Source organism: Cucumis melo, chromosome 8 (genome assembly GCF_025177605.1).
Source record: "Cucumis melo cultivar AY chromosome 8, USDA_Cmelo_AY_1.0, whole genome shotgun sequence".
In the NCBI taxonomy this organism is placed as follows: Eukaryota; Viridiplantae; Streptophyta; class Magnoliopsida; order Cucurbitales; family Cucurbitaceae; genus Cucumis; species Cucumis melo.
In genome coordinates this window covers 18785092-18804349 of record NC_066864.1, presented here as the reverse complement: position 1 = coordinate 18804349, position 19258 = coordinate 18785092, and the positions used below count along the sequence as shown (strand labels likewise).

At 36.5% G+C, this 19258-nt stretch overlaps 1 protein-coding gene across 1 annotated transcript; it reads right to left on the bottom strand.

The window, feature by feature from the left end:
* Positions 1 to 6816: 6816 nt before the first annotated feature.
* On the bottom strand, positions 6817 to 10473 carry LOC103486152 (fructokinase-like 2, chloroplastic). Its single transcript, XM_008444016.3, has 5 exons — positions 10149 to 10473; positions 9135 to 9475; positions 8372 to 9015; positions 7396 to 7867; positions 6817 to 7300 (listed from the first exon to the last, which is right to left on the bottom strand). The coding sequence occupies exons 1-5, from the start codon at positions 10232 to 10234 to the stop codon at positions 7077 to 7079; spliced, it is 1767 nt and encodes a 588-aa protein (XP_008442238.1). The 5' UTR covers positions 10235 to 10473; the 3' UTR covers positions 6817 to 7076.
* Positions 10474 to 19258: the final 8785 nt, after the last annotated feature.

The window sequence follows — 19258 nt, the reverse complement described above, 5'->3', positions numbered from 1 at the left end:
TTCTGGTATGCTGACAGCATGACATGTAGTGACTTATAATAATATAATACTTCCTCTAGATGAACATCAAGGAAGTTTCTTGGGATGAACTCTACCAAAGTTTTCAGTTGTGGAGGTTGAGAAAGATCCTCGTCTTCCTCTTGCACAGGCTTAGACTTCCATGTCTTCTTGTTTCTTTTTTCCCTTCTTTTTATGAGAGATTTTTCCTTTTGCACGCTTTTGATGGAACTCCATTTGAATCGAATTCTTTATCTCCCTTTTCGACAAGCCCCAACTATCCATCCTCCGCTATTATCTTCAACAGGCTCTTTTTTGTTTGAGGAGTCTATCGTCACAATCTTTTGTTGGAATCGAACAACTATAGGTTCAAAAGTCCCAAACTAAATCAAGCTTTTCCTTTGATCATAAAGTTGTGTTGGATGGAAAAATACTTGAAGTCATCTCGACTGCAACATGATTCGTTTGAGCTACTTCACGATATCCAACTCGATCTTTTTTCATGAGCCAACTTTAGAATCAACTCCTTCAACACGAAACACTTTTCAACCATGACTAATGAGCGGATGATACTTATAGTATTTAGGATTATCTACTTTTTCTGCTTGTTTCGATCGTTTACATTCTGGTAGTTGAATAAGTTACTTCTCTAGCAGCTGCTCTACTATATATGCAACATTAGAGTCGAAAAATGGATAAACTTTTTCCTCCCTTTCTTTAAGAGTGGAACGATGCTTCTCTTTGCCATCTCTCTTCTTAGCTTTGGTCTTATTTTCTTTGGATGAAAATTTCAGTGGAGTTGTATAGACGACCATAGATATTTTTTTTATGATACTATCTTTAATCTTTTCGGTGCCTTTGATTTCTTTGTTCCCCTTTTATACTTCAGAGATTAGGAATTCTTTAGTTCCCTTGCTAGCAATGCTCAAATTCATATCATGAGCGTGAGGTGTGACAAACTGCTACTTGGGGACTGATTCTTGTGTTGAATTGATATTTTGTGAACTAAGTCCTTGTCATATACAAGTTTTCCTATTACTTGCCCAAGTATAAGCGAAACAATAGATTTATCTGGAAGATCCAAAGTCAAACAAAGGGAACTGATATCAAAGATTAGTTCTAGGATTTACTCATCAATAAGGTGGTATAAAAGAATAATGAATAAATGAATGTGAACTAAACTAAAACTACTTATGTACTCTATATATTCCGTAAAGGGAAACTAGATAAATGCGAGAAGGAAATACGAACTAACTTGCATAAGAAGGGGAGCATGAATGTCTATGCATGACTAGGCGATTAGACCATGAAATGCTTCATGTGATATCGCTTTCATAACTAGTGCATGATTAAGGCGAGCTCCTCTCAGAGTCTTTATACACCACACTTGTCTGCCTCTCGGGGTACAAATGACTCAACCTAGTTATGCAAGACATATCTAGAAGAATTTACTTATAAAATGTATAGAGCTTCGCGATTAAGAACAGCAGCCTCTCGGGACCTATTGCCCACATTTATCCTCCTTTCAGGATACAAATGATGGAAGTTATCTCGCCAAGGTGGAGTTTGTCTCCAACCTGCTACTAATGAGTGTTAGCCATATCTTTGCTATTTGCCCTCTCGAGTAGTTGGCGATAAACACTAGCCAAGTAAAGAAAATTGATCAACTAACGCGATAAGAGTTATAAGCAAAGCAACTTATCAAGAACTTATCACAATACTAAGCTACAAATAATACATTGACAGATGAACAGTAAAGAGATGTATGGATTAAAATGGTATAAACATGTAATATATATCAAAGAATGTAGGCCTTCGGCCATTGTACAATATAAACAATATATATTACAAAAAATACAAAAATGGAAAGAAAAGATAATGGAAACTGTTTACAAGTTAGAGGGACTGTGAAATGGACTTTCTTTCCTTCAAACTCTAAGTTCTCACTCACAGCTTGGTCGGAGAAGAAGAAGATGACCTTTTACAAACGACGAAAAGGCTACTCCTTTCCGCCACTCTTTAGACTTTGACTGGAGATTAGCATATGATTTTATGCTCGATCGGCCACTTGAGCCTATTTGGGCCTTTTTAGATTCATTCAGACCTCTTTTTCATCATGGTGATGGGTCCTTTATATAGACAACTTTTGATGGAAAACTTCTATTCTTCTGGTCATGTCCGAGTCGAAATCCACATTGTCCAGTCACACCATCCCCAACTACTATTCTTGTCTTCTAGTGAACCATTTTCGCATAATGATGAAGCTTCTTGCCTAGCATTTGTTTTTGCTAGACAGGTTCTTCTCGAATAGCTCTTATGCGATATCCTCTCTAATTCACTAGTCTCTTTTTTTGCTTTTATTCCTACGTTACGACACTTAAATGCATTAAAATAGGCATAGATGCTTATGTAAAATGTATTTCTGAATACTTATGCTTTTTCAACATAATCATGGCATTTTGATACACTTCTTCCAAATTTCAGCCTCGTTATTCTATAAAAGAGCCTACAATAACTTGCAAAATGTAGAGAAGACCCTAGTGCATGCCTTGGGTGCACATTTCTATAGCCGACAATTCAGTGAGTGATGGAATTCAATACATACGTAGCAAAATTAAGATCGAACTTTTACCCCAATTGCAATTAAATTATATTTAGAGATTAACATGCATTAAGAACCTTAATTGAACTAATTTAGGGTTGAAGAAAATCATACCTTTGAAGACTTTCAATTCTTCGATAATCTCCTCACAAACTCGAACTGGGTCCACCACTAGTGTTGATTCGCTATTTTTCAGACTTAGAACCAGGTTGTGGGACCCGTTTAATGAAGGAAATAAAGAGAGGGATAAAAATTTGGAGGAAGAATTTTAGGGTTTTTTAAACTTGGGAGAGAAATGACTTTGGTATAAAGTCAACATTTTGACATTTTACCATTTTGTCTATCTTGACTAATTTCGAACCTCCCAAGCATGAATCCGCATTCTTTTTTTTTTTTTTGAAATCTAAATGACATTTGAATATAAAACCAGTCAAAGTTTGACTTTTCAAACTAAAAAGTCAACATTTTGACTTTGTACAACTTTGATCATTTCCATCAATTTCGAGCTTCTAAATATGAATCTGTATTTGTATTTTTAATATTAAACCATATTTAAATATAAATCTCTATCTCAAACTTATAACTGATGACTATATCAAATATATTTGTCGGCTTCTCTCTCTTTACCTAATCCGAACAATTCCAACAATTCCAACAAATTGTTCTAAGTTAATTCCATATGAGCTAGTAGATGAATAATCTATAGATCATGGACTCCAATGATCCAAGATTAACTGACTAAACCCTTTTAGATCGAGTGAATCAACATTCGTTAACTAATGAGTCATTCCACTAAAGACCTGTAGTTACACTCCATCTGATATAACCATGATCAATAAGTTAATCCTTCACAGGTTGTTAGTAACCTCGGTTGGATTAAAATACCGTTTTACCCCTAAGACTACACCTTGTTCCTTAAGTCCCACTAATCCACTATTAAACAATTGGTTTAAGGTCCAACCTATAAATTGAATCTCTCCCGGGTCGATAAGAGGGTGGGTCCCCTTGTTCAAGACTTGGATTCAATCCTTAAGGGAACAACCTATCTCCTAACCCTAAGTACGACTGAATTCTGTCTACACCCTATGTCCCTAGCCATCCACCCGATCTTATCCTTGTGTGTCTACCATTTCACCACCAAGGCATCTTGAAAGTGAATCATATTCCATGAATATGATATCTATCTAGTGTGATGTATGGAATATATGACAAAGGTGGAGTGTTAGAGTATTTCTATTGCTCGGTCATGTCTTATAGGTCCGAGTCGGACATCCAATTGCTTCAATTTGAATTATCTGTGATATAAGTATAATACAATTTAAACAAAATTTCATAGTTAGTTAAGGATTAAGATTAAGTTACCTAGGTCATCATAACCGAAATAGTCATTTTTATATAGTCAACGATGTTATAACTAAGTGACTATTTCATGGTTCCAGTTTTATGTAAACTCTTTACATATGATGCCCCCACTTTCATGTCTCTACATGAACGATTCAGGATCACATCATTTGTACTAACTACAAAGCGGGTCGCATCCATAGTGTTCCCAAAATAAAGCGTCCAGCCTTATTCATACATTATAGACCATTTGGACTATACACTCGAACTTGATCCATGTTTTTGTCTCTACATAAAGTTCAAGTTTACACTAGATAACCTCAGGACTTCAATTTATTGGATTCAAGATTATAGCATTATAATTTCACTAATAAGTTCTCAATAACCATTTTATTCAATAGAATATAATTTAACTACAAACTACGAGTTTTAGAACATAAATTCCAACAGTGAGTTGATCTTTTCAGTCAAGACTCAGAGCCTTTCATTGGTTGAAGTTGTCAATGACAGGCTCTCTCTTTCATTGTTTCTTGTTTGTAAGCTCCATCATGCTTACGGTGGGCTTGAAGCTATAAAAGCAGTTTAGAAACTCTTTTTTTAGTTGTTCCTAGTTATCAATGACTTCTGACTCCAGATCCAGTTTTGTATTCCACTCAAAAGCATTTCCTTTCAAGCATCAAACGAATTTTCTAACTAGTTTGTATTCTCTTGATCCTGCGTTCTTACATGTTTCAACGAAGTGGGCAATATGCTGCTTTAGGTTGCTCTGTCCATTAACTGCTGGAATTTTGGAGGTTGGGTCGTTGGTACCTATGCAACATTCTCAAGTTGTCAATATTTTTTGTGTATGGGTTAGAGTACATGAAGAAGTATGGGACGAGCCTCCATACTGAACTCTGATAGAGTTCGTGATCATATCTTGTAGCTGCTGAACTGGGATGGAAGCCACAAAAGCTGATTGTTGTTATGATGGGTTCTTTTACACCATATTCTTTCCTTTGTCGCCAAATTTGATAGCAGAAGTTTAACTCGACTCATCAATTTCACGAGTTTGCATATGCTCTCTCAAAGCTGCTAGAGGCAGAATTTTTGGTGTAAGGGTGTGCTTCCCTTCTTTGACTTGCTAGAGGCAGAATTAGAGTTATCATACAAAGGATTTTCCTTGATGACAATCCCAACTTTAAAAGACTTCATCAATTGCTTAAGAATGTTCTGCATAATAATAGAACCTTGATCTTGCTTTTGGATGATCCCCTTTAAACGACTACGAGTGACAGGTCCCGTGTAAGCATTGCTTGCTACAGAAGATTTGGATGTGGCTTTTTCTTTCGTGTCATTGGTTTGCTGTAGATTTGGATGATGAGAGAGAGACAAGAGGTACAGATGTCCCATTGAATATGTCAATTTGTTCACACAAGATATTTAGAGAAATTTAATTTGTAGGAGTTGAACTTGTGTTGATGTTGATTATAATACGATGTTGTTCGATCTTTAATATTTGATCATCTGATTCTCTCTTAGTTGAATGTCTAAGCTTGATTTGAGGAAATGGAACACGTGACGTTCTTGAAGTTGGAGTCTTTGAATAAAGCTTGTATCTTCAAAGAAATTGAAATTTTCAACGATAGTTAACTTCAGAAGTTATGGAGTTTTTTTTTTTTTTTGGCTCAATTAAACTTTAGCCAACTAAATAATATTTAATTGAACAAAAAAGGCTTAGTTTTTGGCTCAATTGAACTTTAGCCCAAGTAAATAATATTTAATTAAACCAAAATAATTAACTTGATTCAATAGTCAAAATGAAAACGTGCCTCATTAGAATTGACCAAATTAAGTCATCAAATTTAATTTAAGACACATACCAATTTTTAATTAGTCTCAAATTCAATTATTTGTATTTTTCATCATTAATTTAATAAATAACGTGGTAATTTATGATTGATCTCAAAATTTCTTATTCCACAATCTCTCTCCCAGAATTTCTTTCTTCTATTTTTAAACGATTTATTCTTTTGATAAAATCTCATATCTCATCTTCATCGTTTTCGACAAGATTTTTTGAAGCTACATCATCTTCATCATATTTGAGAATATCAAAATCGTTTAAATATTATTTTAACATGATCTAAACGATTGTTTACCATTGTCAACACGATCATCTACCATTATCAACACGATCATTTACCGTGGTCAACACAACCGTTTTAACTTGAAGTTTTTTTTCATCGTTTAAAAAAAGCTACACAATCGTGTTGATATGATCTAAACAATCACTTACCATAATCAACACGATCGTTTAGAAGAAGATTATTCACACACACATTTGAGGTAGATAATCATGTGTTGACTAGGGTAATTTTGATATTTTTCTTCATAAGTTTATGGACTTTTTTCGTTTTCGAAATTGTTATATAAAGTATAAATATTTTACCAATTTGTTGTATTTTTTAAAAAACCCCTTAAATTTACGGGTTAATCACAAATCAAATAACAAAAATAATCATAGTATAAAACTTGAAGAAAAGAGTTTAATATGTATTTAGGTTAGAATTGCGCAGCTCTGGAAGCAACAATTTGAACGTGTGGATCACTCAAATCCGAACACACACGATATAGTTGAAATAAGTTTATTGGAAAAGAAATCCTGAAGTGATGAATTGTTCGTACTTTTATATAACCAAATGGGGAGTAAAACTAGGGATGAGCATCATGAAATCAAAGCTGACAGACAAAAACCAACCAACCCAACTTTGATGAATGTTTAGTCGATGTGCCTAAAAAAGGCTCAAACCGACCTTAAAAAGATTTCTGAAGAAAATTAAAACAAAATTAAAACAAAAACTAGAAATAAGGACTAAATTTGTGGCAATAGCATCTAAAGACAAAGCAACCCAATCCTTCCGTATAAAGAAGGAAAATAATTCGCACAGTGCAACCGAGATTGGAGTCTCTTGTTAAGACAAGGTACAAGACTACACTAAAAAATTTCTATTGCAATAAAGCCACCACATCATAGCTATGTCAAATGGGGGAAAACACTTATTTTCTCGTAGCAGTTGAGGCCAAGGAAATGGAATCTCTGTTCTGTGGCATACAACAAACAAATAATCTACATCCAGCAGTACTAACAATAAAGTTAACTTACAGCAGCAACCGTGCGGAATTCCTCTTCTGTTATAGACCGTATGCCATTTTCGTCAGCAGTCACTTCCTCTGTTTCATCATTTGGAGGATAGCCACGTGTTCGTCCAAGTAACCATTGGTCAATTACGCCACAGTTGATTGCATACTTTATTGAGCGTTCTAAGTATCCCTTATCAGTAACCAGATGGGGCTGAACTGATAACATTCTCATTAGAGCTGCAATGATGCACCAACAAGAGGTTAGCAAAAATCATAAAAGTTTAACTAAGATTCAACTTGTTTGGAAACAATCCTTATTTAATAATGTTTACCTGCTACAATGCCGTCTCCTGACGCTGACATATCAGAAGTGAAAGGGGTAAGTGGGGCATCTTCCATTCCAAGAATAGCGCCATCATGCTCCTCTGTATAGTAGTGTATTTTAGAAGTTCCGTTAGTCACAAACAAGACCTTGAGATTTCTATGCCAAAGTGGCTTAATAACTTCTGGTTCATAGTGGACAAATTTTGAACTATCATTGTTTCTGGTGTCAAATTCCTCTGATGGCTGGATCCCACAAAGGAACTCGAGCTCTTGCTTCGTGACCTCAATAATATCTGCAAGATTCCACACTTGTTGTATGAACTCTTTTGTTTCATCACGAGAGTGCCAAAGAGGTAAAGGAAGGTTCAAATCGTAAAAAATAACGCTCCCCAACTTTCTAGCGATTTTAATGGCTTTCATTGAAGTTGATCTCATATTCGGATCAAGGAGGGAATGTGTGCCGAAGTAGAACATTTTAGCCTGCAAAACAGGATGCCAAAGGTACACTAGAACATATGAGTCTAAGATATTTGAGAGAGAAAAAAGGGAGTCTAAGATAACCTCGAGATTAAGTTCATATAAGGTAACTATGACCTGAGTACGAAACTGCAGACCTTTAACATTGCTAGTATCTTTTTCCTTTATTTTATTATTCCAATTCTCACCCTTAAAGCTCAAGCGACATTTGAGAGTGATTTGATATATAAACATTCATTTATAGTGTCCACAATAAAATATTAGATTGTATGTGAGGAATATATTCTACATGAACAATATCGGAACAATGACCAGAACGCTGAGACAGAATATTGCAGATTATGCTCGAAAACTAGTAAATTAAACAGCTTGATATATAATGTGCACAGAGCCCGTAGATTGTTTGTTAAAAAAATTACTTGTAATCTCCACACTTTCATGGGAAAAAAAGGAATAAAATTCAGTTTAGTATTTTCTTTTTAATACAATGAATTTTGTATCTTTTACCTCCTTTAACACATCTATGTTTATCTCTGACTTTGATAAAGAATCTTCTGCACTAGATTTAACACAAGTCATCTTCAAGCGACCCCTCTTGCCAATTTTCATCTGCGACACAGCTGTTGTCCGCTTACTGTCAACCTGAACTGATCGAGTCTGAACATTGTTCACATTCATATAATATAACATGGCCTGACCATAGTCATCATCTCCAAGTTTTCCCATAAAAGCTACTTTTCCACCTAAGCTTGAAAGTGCAATTGCAACGCTTCCTGCAGATCCTCCAGGCGCCCTAACAAACTTTTCTGGGGCCCATAATGCATCTTTCAGTCTGTTGTGGATTTCATAATCGAGAAGTCTGTTTGCTGGCCTTCCTGAAGGCACAAAAGCATGGTGTGCAGCTCCAAAACAACAAACAAGAGGAGGCCAACTGTACGTGACACTCACATCATCTCCCTCATCAATACCAAAATCAAATTCCCCATCACTTTCATCAACATCATTCCCAATGAGCAAGGAATTTTCACCATCACTAACTTTAGATTCACTAAACTGAAGGTCCATACTATTATCCTTCTTCTTTGGCTTCCTCCCTCGTCTTTTCTTCACCTCAGCTTTATTGTCCTCCACGCTAGTTGAGGTAGATGCAGCTATGAATTCATTTATTGGTTCAGCACTTACAAGATATAAAAATGAATGAATAAGCTAAATGGCGCCACACTATGAGCATAAATGCTAGATAAAAGCTTGGAGATGGTTCAGCACTTACCTTTGCTTCGAGACACTCTCGAGGTTGTCTTAAAATCTTCTACAGATGCATTAACAATGCTTTCCTCAACTTCAGTCTCATTCACTGAAGATACTAATTCACTTTTTAGGTTCGGAGTATCGTCTGAGGTTTTCTTTCTAGTCTTTTTGGTGGTACGTCTAGGTGTCCTAGGAGTCTTCTTTTTTGCAATCTCCTCCTCATTGAATCCGTCTTGAACTAAGCTTTCTGAAACTTTCTTCTTAGAAATTGCTGTAATAGCCCATTTATAACGTACTCTAAGATCCTGATGTTGGTTTAAGTTGAGGGATGGGCAGTAGTGAAATGTCCAACTTGGCTCGCATCTGTATCATTTAAGAAACTTGTACATAAAACATTCTTTGCCTTTACAGGGCTGTTGGAGAGTAACATAAGAGTACATTAAGAAAATTCATAAGCACCTTAAATGCTTTGTGAGAAGGTACATGTAGAGTGCTTTTGTCTAAAGTGCTTGAACGAAAAGCCTTTTAAAAGCAGTTTTAAGAATGTAGAACTAATGTTACTAAAAGCCTGGTTGGATAAGTAGTTCGAAAGTCATTCCAAACCTGTCCTGAGCTTTTTAAAAAACTTTATAATCGTTTTGAACATGGTAACTAAAAGATAGTGGAAGTTTTGGGGAACAACAAAAAGTTTGAATGGGGTTCAAATGTCTGTCACCATCCAAAAGAAATTCATATCAGACCCACTTAAACTAAACAAATTATGATAATTCAAAGCAAGTTAAGCCGATGAAATTGTAAGCACAAATTCAATATTCCCTTAACATTACTACATTTTCAAATCTACAACAATAGCCAAACAAAGTAAACCCAGCTGAGAATGCAATTCCAACCATTTTCCCCAATTTGGGTTACGTGAATTAACAAGCAAGCTAAAAGTGAATCTGGGCAAAGCTAAAGTATATCAGATTAACTTTTTTGGGGGTGATTTTGAAAAATTAAAAGATGAACGAAGTTGAGGAATGAGAAAGTAGAGAACCTGGGAATAAGAAGAAGCTGAGTAAATGAAGAAGCCATAAACATGACTTGGGATTCCTTCAGAAATGGAAGGCCAGTGAAATTCATCTCCCCATCGGCGTTTCTCTTAGTCCTTAACCACGAGAGAGGAGAGCGAACGAGGGTTTAAGAGTGCGAGAGAGATTTTTGTGAGCCTTCAAATGGATTTGGGGGGAGGATGGTGAGGATGGGTTCTCCTGTAAAACGGTGCGCTTCGAACACGTACGTTGAATCGAAAACCCAAAACCCAAAACCCAAACGCCCAAGGGTTCTCCGCTTTCATTACACGAGTATCGATAACAAATTAGGATTTGTTTGATAACGTGCTCGTTTACTCTATCTAGTTTTCTAAGAAACAAATGTGTTTGATAATGTTTTTTGTTTCTTATTATCGAAAATAATTAGAAACGTTTCCTTCTAAGTTAAGGATTAGTGGGAACAATTAAAATAAGTTTCTCTTGTTTCGTTCCCAACTTTTTCTTTCTGTTTCTCTTTTCATCTTTACGTTTTCAACTTCTCTCTTCCAAGTTATCTTTCTCTCCTCACGATTTCTTCTTCTCCATTATCTTCTCCCTTCTTTGGCTACACCATTCTCTGGCTAGGCGTTCCTCTTCGATTCTCCGTTCCTTTTCTCTCTTCTCCAACTAGGTGTTCCTTTCCTCTCTTCTCTAGCTCTCTATTCCTCTTTCACCTAAGTGTTCCATTTCCTCTCTTCTCTAGCTCTCCATTCCTCTTTCACCTTTATTCTTCGGGTAAAGGTATGTGTTTGTTTTTCATTCCTCTTTCACCTCTGTTCTTCTATTTCTTGATTGATCTGTCTCCTGTCGATCTTCATCTCCATTAAATTAGGGTTTCCAAATTTTTTTGTTTATATGTTTTTTCTAATGTGTTTTGTTCCTCTTTCATCATGTGGATCTTGATGTGTGTGTATTTTAATTTCCATTTTTTTGTTGATACGTTTCGTTGTTGTTCCGATTCTTCCCCACGACTTCTGACCTTTCTCTTACTACAGATCTACGTTATTTTTTTTTGTTGCCTACCACTACATATATGTGTTTTCTTTATTTTAAATTTCAAATGAATCCTACATTTTTCTGTATTTTGTGACCTTAATTTCTTTCTCTCTCCACTTCTATAATGGGGTTTAGTTTTGTTTCTTCAAGAATGATGTTTTTTTTTCCTTTTTTTTTCTTAGAGGCATAGTTCTAGAGATCAAAAGAGTACCGTGGATTCATATCACAAAAATTGGATTTAGAAATATAATGTCTTTGATTTAAGGTTCTTCTTTTAGCTCATAAAGCTTTGATTTAAAGGGAAGAAGTCATGATAATCAGGTTTTGGAGGTGAAGGGTGGGGTGTAGTAAGTATATGGATTGTGATTTTTTATCCATCAAATAGGAGGTGGGCAATTTTGATAATTTTGCTTGGTTTAATTTCTTTAAATGTGGAAAAAAAAGAAAATGGAAATTAAGTGTAAATATAAATGGTTTTATTAAATAAATTAAAGAAAAGAAAGAAAAGAAAGGATAAAAAGAAACAAAAAAAAGAAGAAGATTTCATTTTTTCTTTTCTTCTTCTTCTTCTCTTCCCTTCACCGCCAAGCATTTTGAAGACAAATTCTCATCCAACTTCCATTTCTTTCCTTCTTCAATTTGCATAGAACATTTAAGAGAGATTTTGGAAGAAGAAGAGGAATTTTACTAGAATTTTGAGATTGAAGAAGAGGAGGAGAACTCAAGCAAAGTGTATCCATGGCTGAATTTTGGTTCATTCTGCACATCACTGGATTTTAATTCGGTTTGAACTCTTCAAAAGGAATTAAGAGGTAAGGTTTACATTTGCTGAAAGTTAACTCATTTTCAAACAAACTTTATGAAGAAAGTTGGAGCAAATTCGGATATTCATTGGGTGCGTTTTGATGAAGAAAATAGGGCAGTTGGTTTTCACTCGAAATCAGGAGGTCTCTAGTTTTTCTTGTATTTTAGAGTGTACTGGTAGAGTTAGAATCTCTATTTGGTATGGTTGGAAATCTTATCAAATTTACTACAACGTTCATGAAGAAATCGTGAACCAAAAATGACTAAAAATAAGTTAAATTGTAGGGATAAGTTAAAGAGGTCGTGTGTGCGCGATTATGAAAGTGGTTCTGTTTCGAGGCTTATCTGACTTTATGCACGGGGAATAAGATTTATATGTCTTCAGGTAAGTTTTAGAGGATCTCAAAATAAATATTTTGATATAAAGAACACTCATTTTGGTTAAGTATTGAGAAAGTTATAGTCATTTGAAGTTTATGTTAGAAATCTGGAAATTTTAGAGAGTTGTTGAAATAAGATTTTATTTCTTAAGCTTTGTTTTCGTGAGCGTCATCTTTGGTGCGACATGTTATGTATATCTTTAGGAAACCAGAATGTTTAGAGTTTTAATACTCGGTTGGGTTGTTGGCAGGTCGAGAAGAATTAAATCGAGCTTATAGACCAAGGATCTAGCCGAAGACGGTGAATGACTGTTGAATAAGAAATTTTGGAACCAATCACAAATTGCCACATCATTTACTAAAATAATTATAATTGGGATTAACTAAAAATTGGCATGTATCCAAAATTAAATTTAAAGATAAATTGGACAATTCTAATGATGTCACGTATCTTTATTATGACAATTGGGTCAAATTAATTATTTTGGTTCAATTAAATATTAATTAGTTAGGCTAAAATTCAATTGAGCCCAAAGATAAGCTTAATTTAGCCTAAAATAAAATATGACCCAAATCCATGTGATTGAGCCCATGGGTATGGTCCATGGACCAGAACAGGCTCAAATCCATAAAAGCCCACCAGGGAACTCTATAAATAGACGAGTTCTCTTCATTTGTAGGGGTTGGAAATTTTTGACTCCAGGAGGTCTAGAGAGAATTCTCCAGAGAGATAAAAACCTCCTCAACTCCTGAAGTCGACCACCCTCGAAGATTGAAGCTCTTGAAGATACAAGCTTTCTTCCAAGACTCCAATTTCAAGAACATCTTCGAAGATTGAAGCTCCTTTGAAGATCCAAGCTTTCTTCCAAGTCTCCAACTTCAAGAACACCTTCGAAGATTGAAGCTCCTTTGAAGATCCAAGCTTTCTTCCAAATCTTCAACTTCAAGAACACCCTCGAAGATTGAAGCTTCTTCGAAGATACAACCTTTCTTCCAAGACTCCAACTTCAAGAACATCACGTGTTTTGCTTCCTCAAATCAAGCGTAAGCATCCAGCCAAGAAAGAATCAGAGGATCAAATTCTAGAGATCGAACCACATCACATCAAATCAACATAAATACAACATCAACACAAGTTCAACTTCACGAAACAAATTTCTTCAGAAATCTCGTGTGAACAAATTGGCACGCCAAGTGGGACATCTCTACCTCTCATCTCTCTCTCATCATTCAAATCTACAAGAAAATCAATGGCATCAAAGAAGGTTGCGTCTAACTCTTCTGTTGCAAGCGACGCTTACACAGGACCCATCACCCGTAGTCGTTCTAAGGGAATCATTCAAGAGCAGGATCAAGGTTCTAACGTCGCTTAGAGCATTCTCAAGCAATTGATGGAGTCTCCTAAAGTTGGGATTCTCATAAAAAAAAATCCTTTGTATGATAGTTCTGATTCTGCCTCTAGCAAGTCAAAGAAGGAAGCACATCCTGACGTGATGTCTGTCATGATGGCTGATATAACGACCGAAGCTGCCATGGCAGAGATGAAGAGGAAAATTAACTTCCTGATGAATGTTGTGGAGGAACGAGACCATGAAATCACAGCTTTGAGGGAGCAAATGCGGACTCGTGAAACTGCTGAGTCAAGTCAAACTCCTATTGTCAAAGCTACTGATAAAGGAAAGAATGTGGTACAGAAAAACCAACCACAACAACAATCAGTCTCTGTTGCTTCTCTTTCAGTTCAGTAGCTACAGGATATGATCGCGAATTCCATTAGAGCTTAGTATGGTGGACAGCTGCAAACTACTTTCATGTACTCTAAGCCGTACACCAAGAGAATCGATAACTTGAGAATGCCACTTGGGTACCAACCTCCAAAATTCCAGCAATTCAATGGAAAAGGCAACCCAAAGCAACATATCGCCCACTTCGTCGAAACATGTGAAAATGCAGGATCAAGAGGAGACCAACTTGTCAGGCAATTCGTTCGAAGCTTGAAAGGAAATGCTTTCGAGTGGTATACTGATCTAGAGCCAGAAGTAATTGATAGCTGGGAGCAGCTGGAAATAGAGTTTCTCAACCGCTTTTATAGAACTAAGCGTGTCGTCAGCATGATGGAGTTAACAAATACAAAACAGCGGAAGGGAGAGCCAGTCATCAACTACATAAATCGATGGAGAGCTCTAAGCCTGGATTGCAAAGACAAACTCACACAACTATCTGCAGTAGAGATGTGCACCCAAGGTATGCATTGGGAACTTCTCTATATTTTACAGGGAATAAAACCTCGCACGTTTGAAGAATTGGCAACTCGCGCCCATGATATGGAGTTGAGTATAGCTAACAGAGGAGCAAAAGATTTCTTGGTTCAAAGAACAAGGAGTGACAAGAATGAAATCAATGACACTAAAAAGATTGCAAATAATGTCCTAAACGAGTCTATGCTTGTCCAAGAGACTCTATTGAAATCTTTCTCTAAAAGAAAAGAAACAAAACATAAAAGAAATCATGATGGCGATGAAAAGCGACGCCCAACTCTTAGAGAAAGATAGAAAAAAGTTTATCCCTTTCCTGACTCTGATGTTGCAGACATGTTGGAGCAATTAATAGAGAAGCAACTTATTCAGTTGCCAGAATGTAAACGACCGGAGCAAGCAGGAAAAGTAGATGATCCTAACTACTGCAAGTATCATCGAGTCATTAGTCACCCTGTTGAAAAGTGCTTCGTGTTAAAGGAGCTAATTCTAAAGTTAGCTCGTGAAAATAAGATTGAGCTGGATATTGATGAAGTAGCTCAAACAAATCATGTTGCAGTCAATATACTTCAAGTGTTCCGCCATCAATTGTAAACCCGATATTTTCTTTGTTTAATTTCTTTAAATCTGGAAAAAAAAGAAAAAAAATGGAAATTAAGTGTAAATATAAATATATATATATATATATATATATTTATATATTAAATAGTTTTATTAAATTAATTAAAGAAAAGAAAGAAAAGAAAGGACAAAAAGAAGAAAAGAATTAGAAAATTTCATTTTCTCTTTTCTTCTTCTTCTTCTCTTCCCTTCACCGCCAAGTTTGAAGACATCCAAGTTCCCTTTATTTTTTTGTTCTTTTTCCTTCTTCAATTTGCAGAGAACTTCTAAGAGAGAGTTTGGAAGAAGAAGAGAAATTTTACTAGAATTTTTAGGTTGAAGAAGAGGAGGAGAACTCAAGCAAAGTGTATCAATGGCTGAATTTTAGTTCATTCTGCACATCACTAGTTTTTAATTCGGTTTGAACTCTTCAAAAGGAATTAAGAGGTGAGATTTACATTTACTGAAAGTTAACTCATTTTTAAACAAACTTTATGAAGAACGTTGGAGCAAATTCGGATTTTCATTTGGTGCTTTTTGATGAAGAAAACAGGGCAGTTGGTTTTCACTTGAAATCAGGAGGTCTCTGGTTTTTCTTGTATTTCAGAGTGTATCGGTGGAGTTAAAATTTCTATTTGGTATGGTTGGAAATCTTATTCAATTTACTACAACTTTCATGAAGAAATTGTAAACTAAAAACGACTAAAAATTGGTTAAATTGTAGGAACAAGTTAAAGAGGTCGTGTGCGCGCGATTCTGGAAGTGGTTCTGTTTTGAGGGTTATATGTGTTTATGCACGGGGAATCAGATTTATATGTCTTCAGGTAAGTTTTAGAGGATCTCAAAATGAAGAGTTTTATATAAAGAACACTCATTTTGGTTAAGTATTGAGAAACTTATAGTTCTTTGAAGTTTATGTTAGAAATCTGGAAATTTTAGAGAATTGTTGAAATAGGATTTTATTTCTTAAGCTTTGTTTTCGAGCGTCATCTTTGGTGCGACATGTTATGTATATCTTTAGGAAACCAGAATGTTTAAGGTTTTAATACTCGGTTGGGTTGTTGGCAGGCCGAGAAGAATTAAACCGAGCTTATAGACCAAGGATCTAGCCCAAGACTGTGAGTGATAAAACCAACTTTGAAATATTTTCCATAATTGTTATTATGATTGAATGCGATAAATGTTTATTTACGAAGCCATGAAAGGTATTTGAATTTCATGACTATTTTCAAGTATACATTTGGAGACTAGATTTCTTAAAGAAATTTATGCTAGCACGTAGATATTAAATGTTTGGAAAGTATTTAAACCACAATATTTTAAGCAAAGCATGAATTAGTATGAAGTTTTGTTTTAAGAACTACAATTTTCCACGAAAGAGCTGAGTAAAGTTCGAGCTTTGTGTAAAATTTATAAGCAGGCATGTTTTAATATTTTATGATGATTTATGAAATTTTCATTAACTACATGACTGAGATCTTGAGCCTGAGGCTAGAGATTACCGTGTGCACACTTGTTAGATTTCGTTGTTGACGTTGAGTGTACTCCGTAACAACGATGCTGTCGTGAGTGCTGGGCGGGCCCCACTACGACAAAGACGATGGGAGTGCTGGGCGGGCCCCACTACATCGTAGTGCTTGTAAACGTTGTTGTACTAGGTGTACCCTACACAACGTAGATTCGTCATGTTAGTTAAAATGCTTCGATATACTTGATATGCCTTGCTAGATTTCAATGATGAACATGCTGAGTATTTAAGGAAGCTATTCTTACTATTACACATTTACATTTACGACTTGTATAAACAGATTTATATGTGTAAAGTTTTCACGTGCTCTTATCTTTAAATTCATAGTTTTAAACTGAGTCACTCACTGAGCTCCATAGCTCACCCTTTCCAAAATGTTTTACCCATTTACCAGGTAGAGATCGACTTCCCGGTGCCTGATAGACTGCCTTAGTCTGCGGAAGCTTCATTATTGATTGCCAGTACGTGTTTTGAGTTGGGCATAAAGTCTGTTGTGTTGTGATGTATTCACACCCTTGTATGTTATAGATACCACGGTTTGTATAAGCTTTAGGAGCTGTAGTTGTGTAAATTTTGTTGGTTATATTTTGATTAAGGTGTCTTTAGGTTTACTCGTGAAATTGGTAAATTTTGAGGTACACTTCATGTATGTGTTTGACTAGCTGTGTTTGACTAGCCTAGGATCTAATGTGTTTTGTGGCATGTACAATAGTTTATATACTAGATTGGCAAGTTCATCACATGAAAGTTTTAAGCAGAGTCGACAGATACAGGTACAGAATAACGTTGTACGTCGGCTTCACGCCATCTTTCGGTCTAAGGTAGCAGGTAGTCCGGGAGGGGGTGTGACAACTTGGTATCAGAGCAGTTTGCTCCATGGGAATTAAGGTAGAGCGGTTAGCTCTAAGAAGAAACTAGAAAGTAAAAAATTGAACGTCAAGTTAGCTTAAAGGGAACTAGTGGAGTATGGTCTAGGTAAGGGTAGAAGTGAGTCCAATTATTATTAATACGTGAGTAGACATTTAGTATCATGCATTTGAGTTAAGTATTTATAGTATGTCTAATGTGTTGACATATTATAGGAGTCATGCCACCATGTACTGGTAGACGACGCCGGCTGAATCAGGACGGGATGCAAGGTCCTACCCAAGGTCCATCTGTAGGGGAATCTAGTACCCTAGGAGTTCGAGGTGGTGCAGGAAACGAGCAGTTTGCGAGAACAACACAGGAAATAGGAAGGACAGATAGAGCAGAGCCTAGTGATCCAGAAAAGGCATACGGAATTGAACGGCTGAAGAAGTTAGGGGCTACAGTGTTTGAAGGTTCCACAGATCCAGCTGATGCAGAGAACTGGTTGAATATGCTTGAAAAGTGTTTTGATGTGATGAATTGTCCTGAGGAGCGAAAGGTTAGATTGGCCACATTTTTGTTGCAAAAAGAGGCTGAAGGATGGTGGAAATCTATATTAGCAAGACGCAGTGATGCACGTGCTTTAGACTGGCAGACTTTTAGAGGCATATTCGAAGATAAGTATTATCCCAGCACATACTGCGAAGCCAAGAGGGATGAATTTCTGGGGTTGAAACAAGGATCACTTTCAGTGGCTGAGTATGAGAGGAAGTATACCGAGCTTTCACGGTATGCTGACGTTATTATAGCTTCTGAGAGTGACAGGTGCCGAAGGTTTGAAAGAGGGTTGCGTTTTGAAATACGTACCCCAGTTACAGCCATTGCTAAGTGGACGAATTTCTCTCACTTAGTGGAGACTGCCCTTCGTGTGGAGCAGAGTATAACAGAAGAGAAATCGGCAGTGGAGCTTAGTTGTGGGACTTCAACAGCTAGTGGATTTAGAGGCCGTGAGCAGCGGAGGTTCACGCCTGGGATAAATATTTCAAGCCGTCAAGATTTTAAGAATCGCTCTGGAGGCCAAGCATCGAGGAACGTGAGTTATGGTAGTGTTTTTCAGAGACAGAGCCAGAGAATACCTAGTCAACCCATTAGATCAACAGTAAGATCGCAACCAGGTCAGGAGTCCATTGCTAGTACCGTCAGGCGAATACCATGCACGAGTTGTGGCAGGAACCATCGGGGTCAGTGTTTGGTAGGTGCTGGTGTATGTTACCAGTGCGGACAGCCAGGACATTTCAAGAAAGATTGTCCGCAGTTGAACATGACAGTTCAGAGAGATCAGGGAGTTGGGTCCCAGACAATTGAGCAATCGAGAGTTTCAGTGGTTCCAACAGAGGGCACCAGTGGTGCAAGGCAAAAGGGAGTTGTTGGAAGACCGAGGCAACAGGGAAAAGTCTATGCTATGACTCAACAAGAAGTAGAGGATGCACCAGACGTTATTACTGGTACGATTCTTATTTGTAATGTACCTGCAGATGTTTTATTTGATCCAGGTGCTACGCATTCCTTTGTTTCTAGTATATTTCTGACTAAGTTGAATAGGATGCTAGAGCCTTTATCTGAGGGGTTAGCTATATACACTCAAGTTGGTGACGTTTTACTTG

Excerpts from the sequence above, each read along its gene's own strand:
- LOC103486152 (XM_008444016.3), bottom strand. The coding sequence starts at position 10,234 with ATGAATTTCACTGGCCTTCCATTTCTGAAGGAATCCCAAGTCATGTTT. Across the intron at positions 9,016-9,134 it reads GAGAGTGTCTCGAAGCAAAG|CTGCATCTACCTCAACTAGC; the intron begins GTAAGTGCTGAA and ends ATGAATTCATAG. Across the intron at positions 7,301-7,395 it reads AGGAGACGGCATTGTAGCAG|CTCTAATGAGAATGTTATCA; the intron begins GTAAACATTATT and ends GCATCATTGCAG.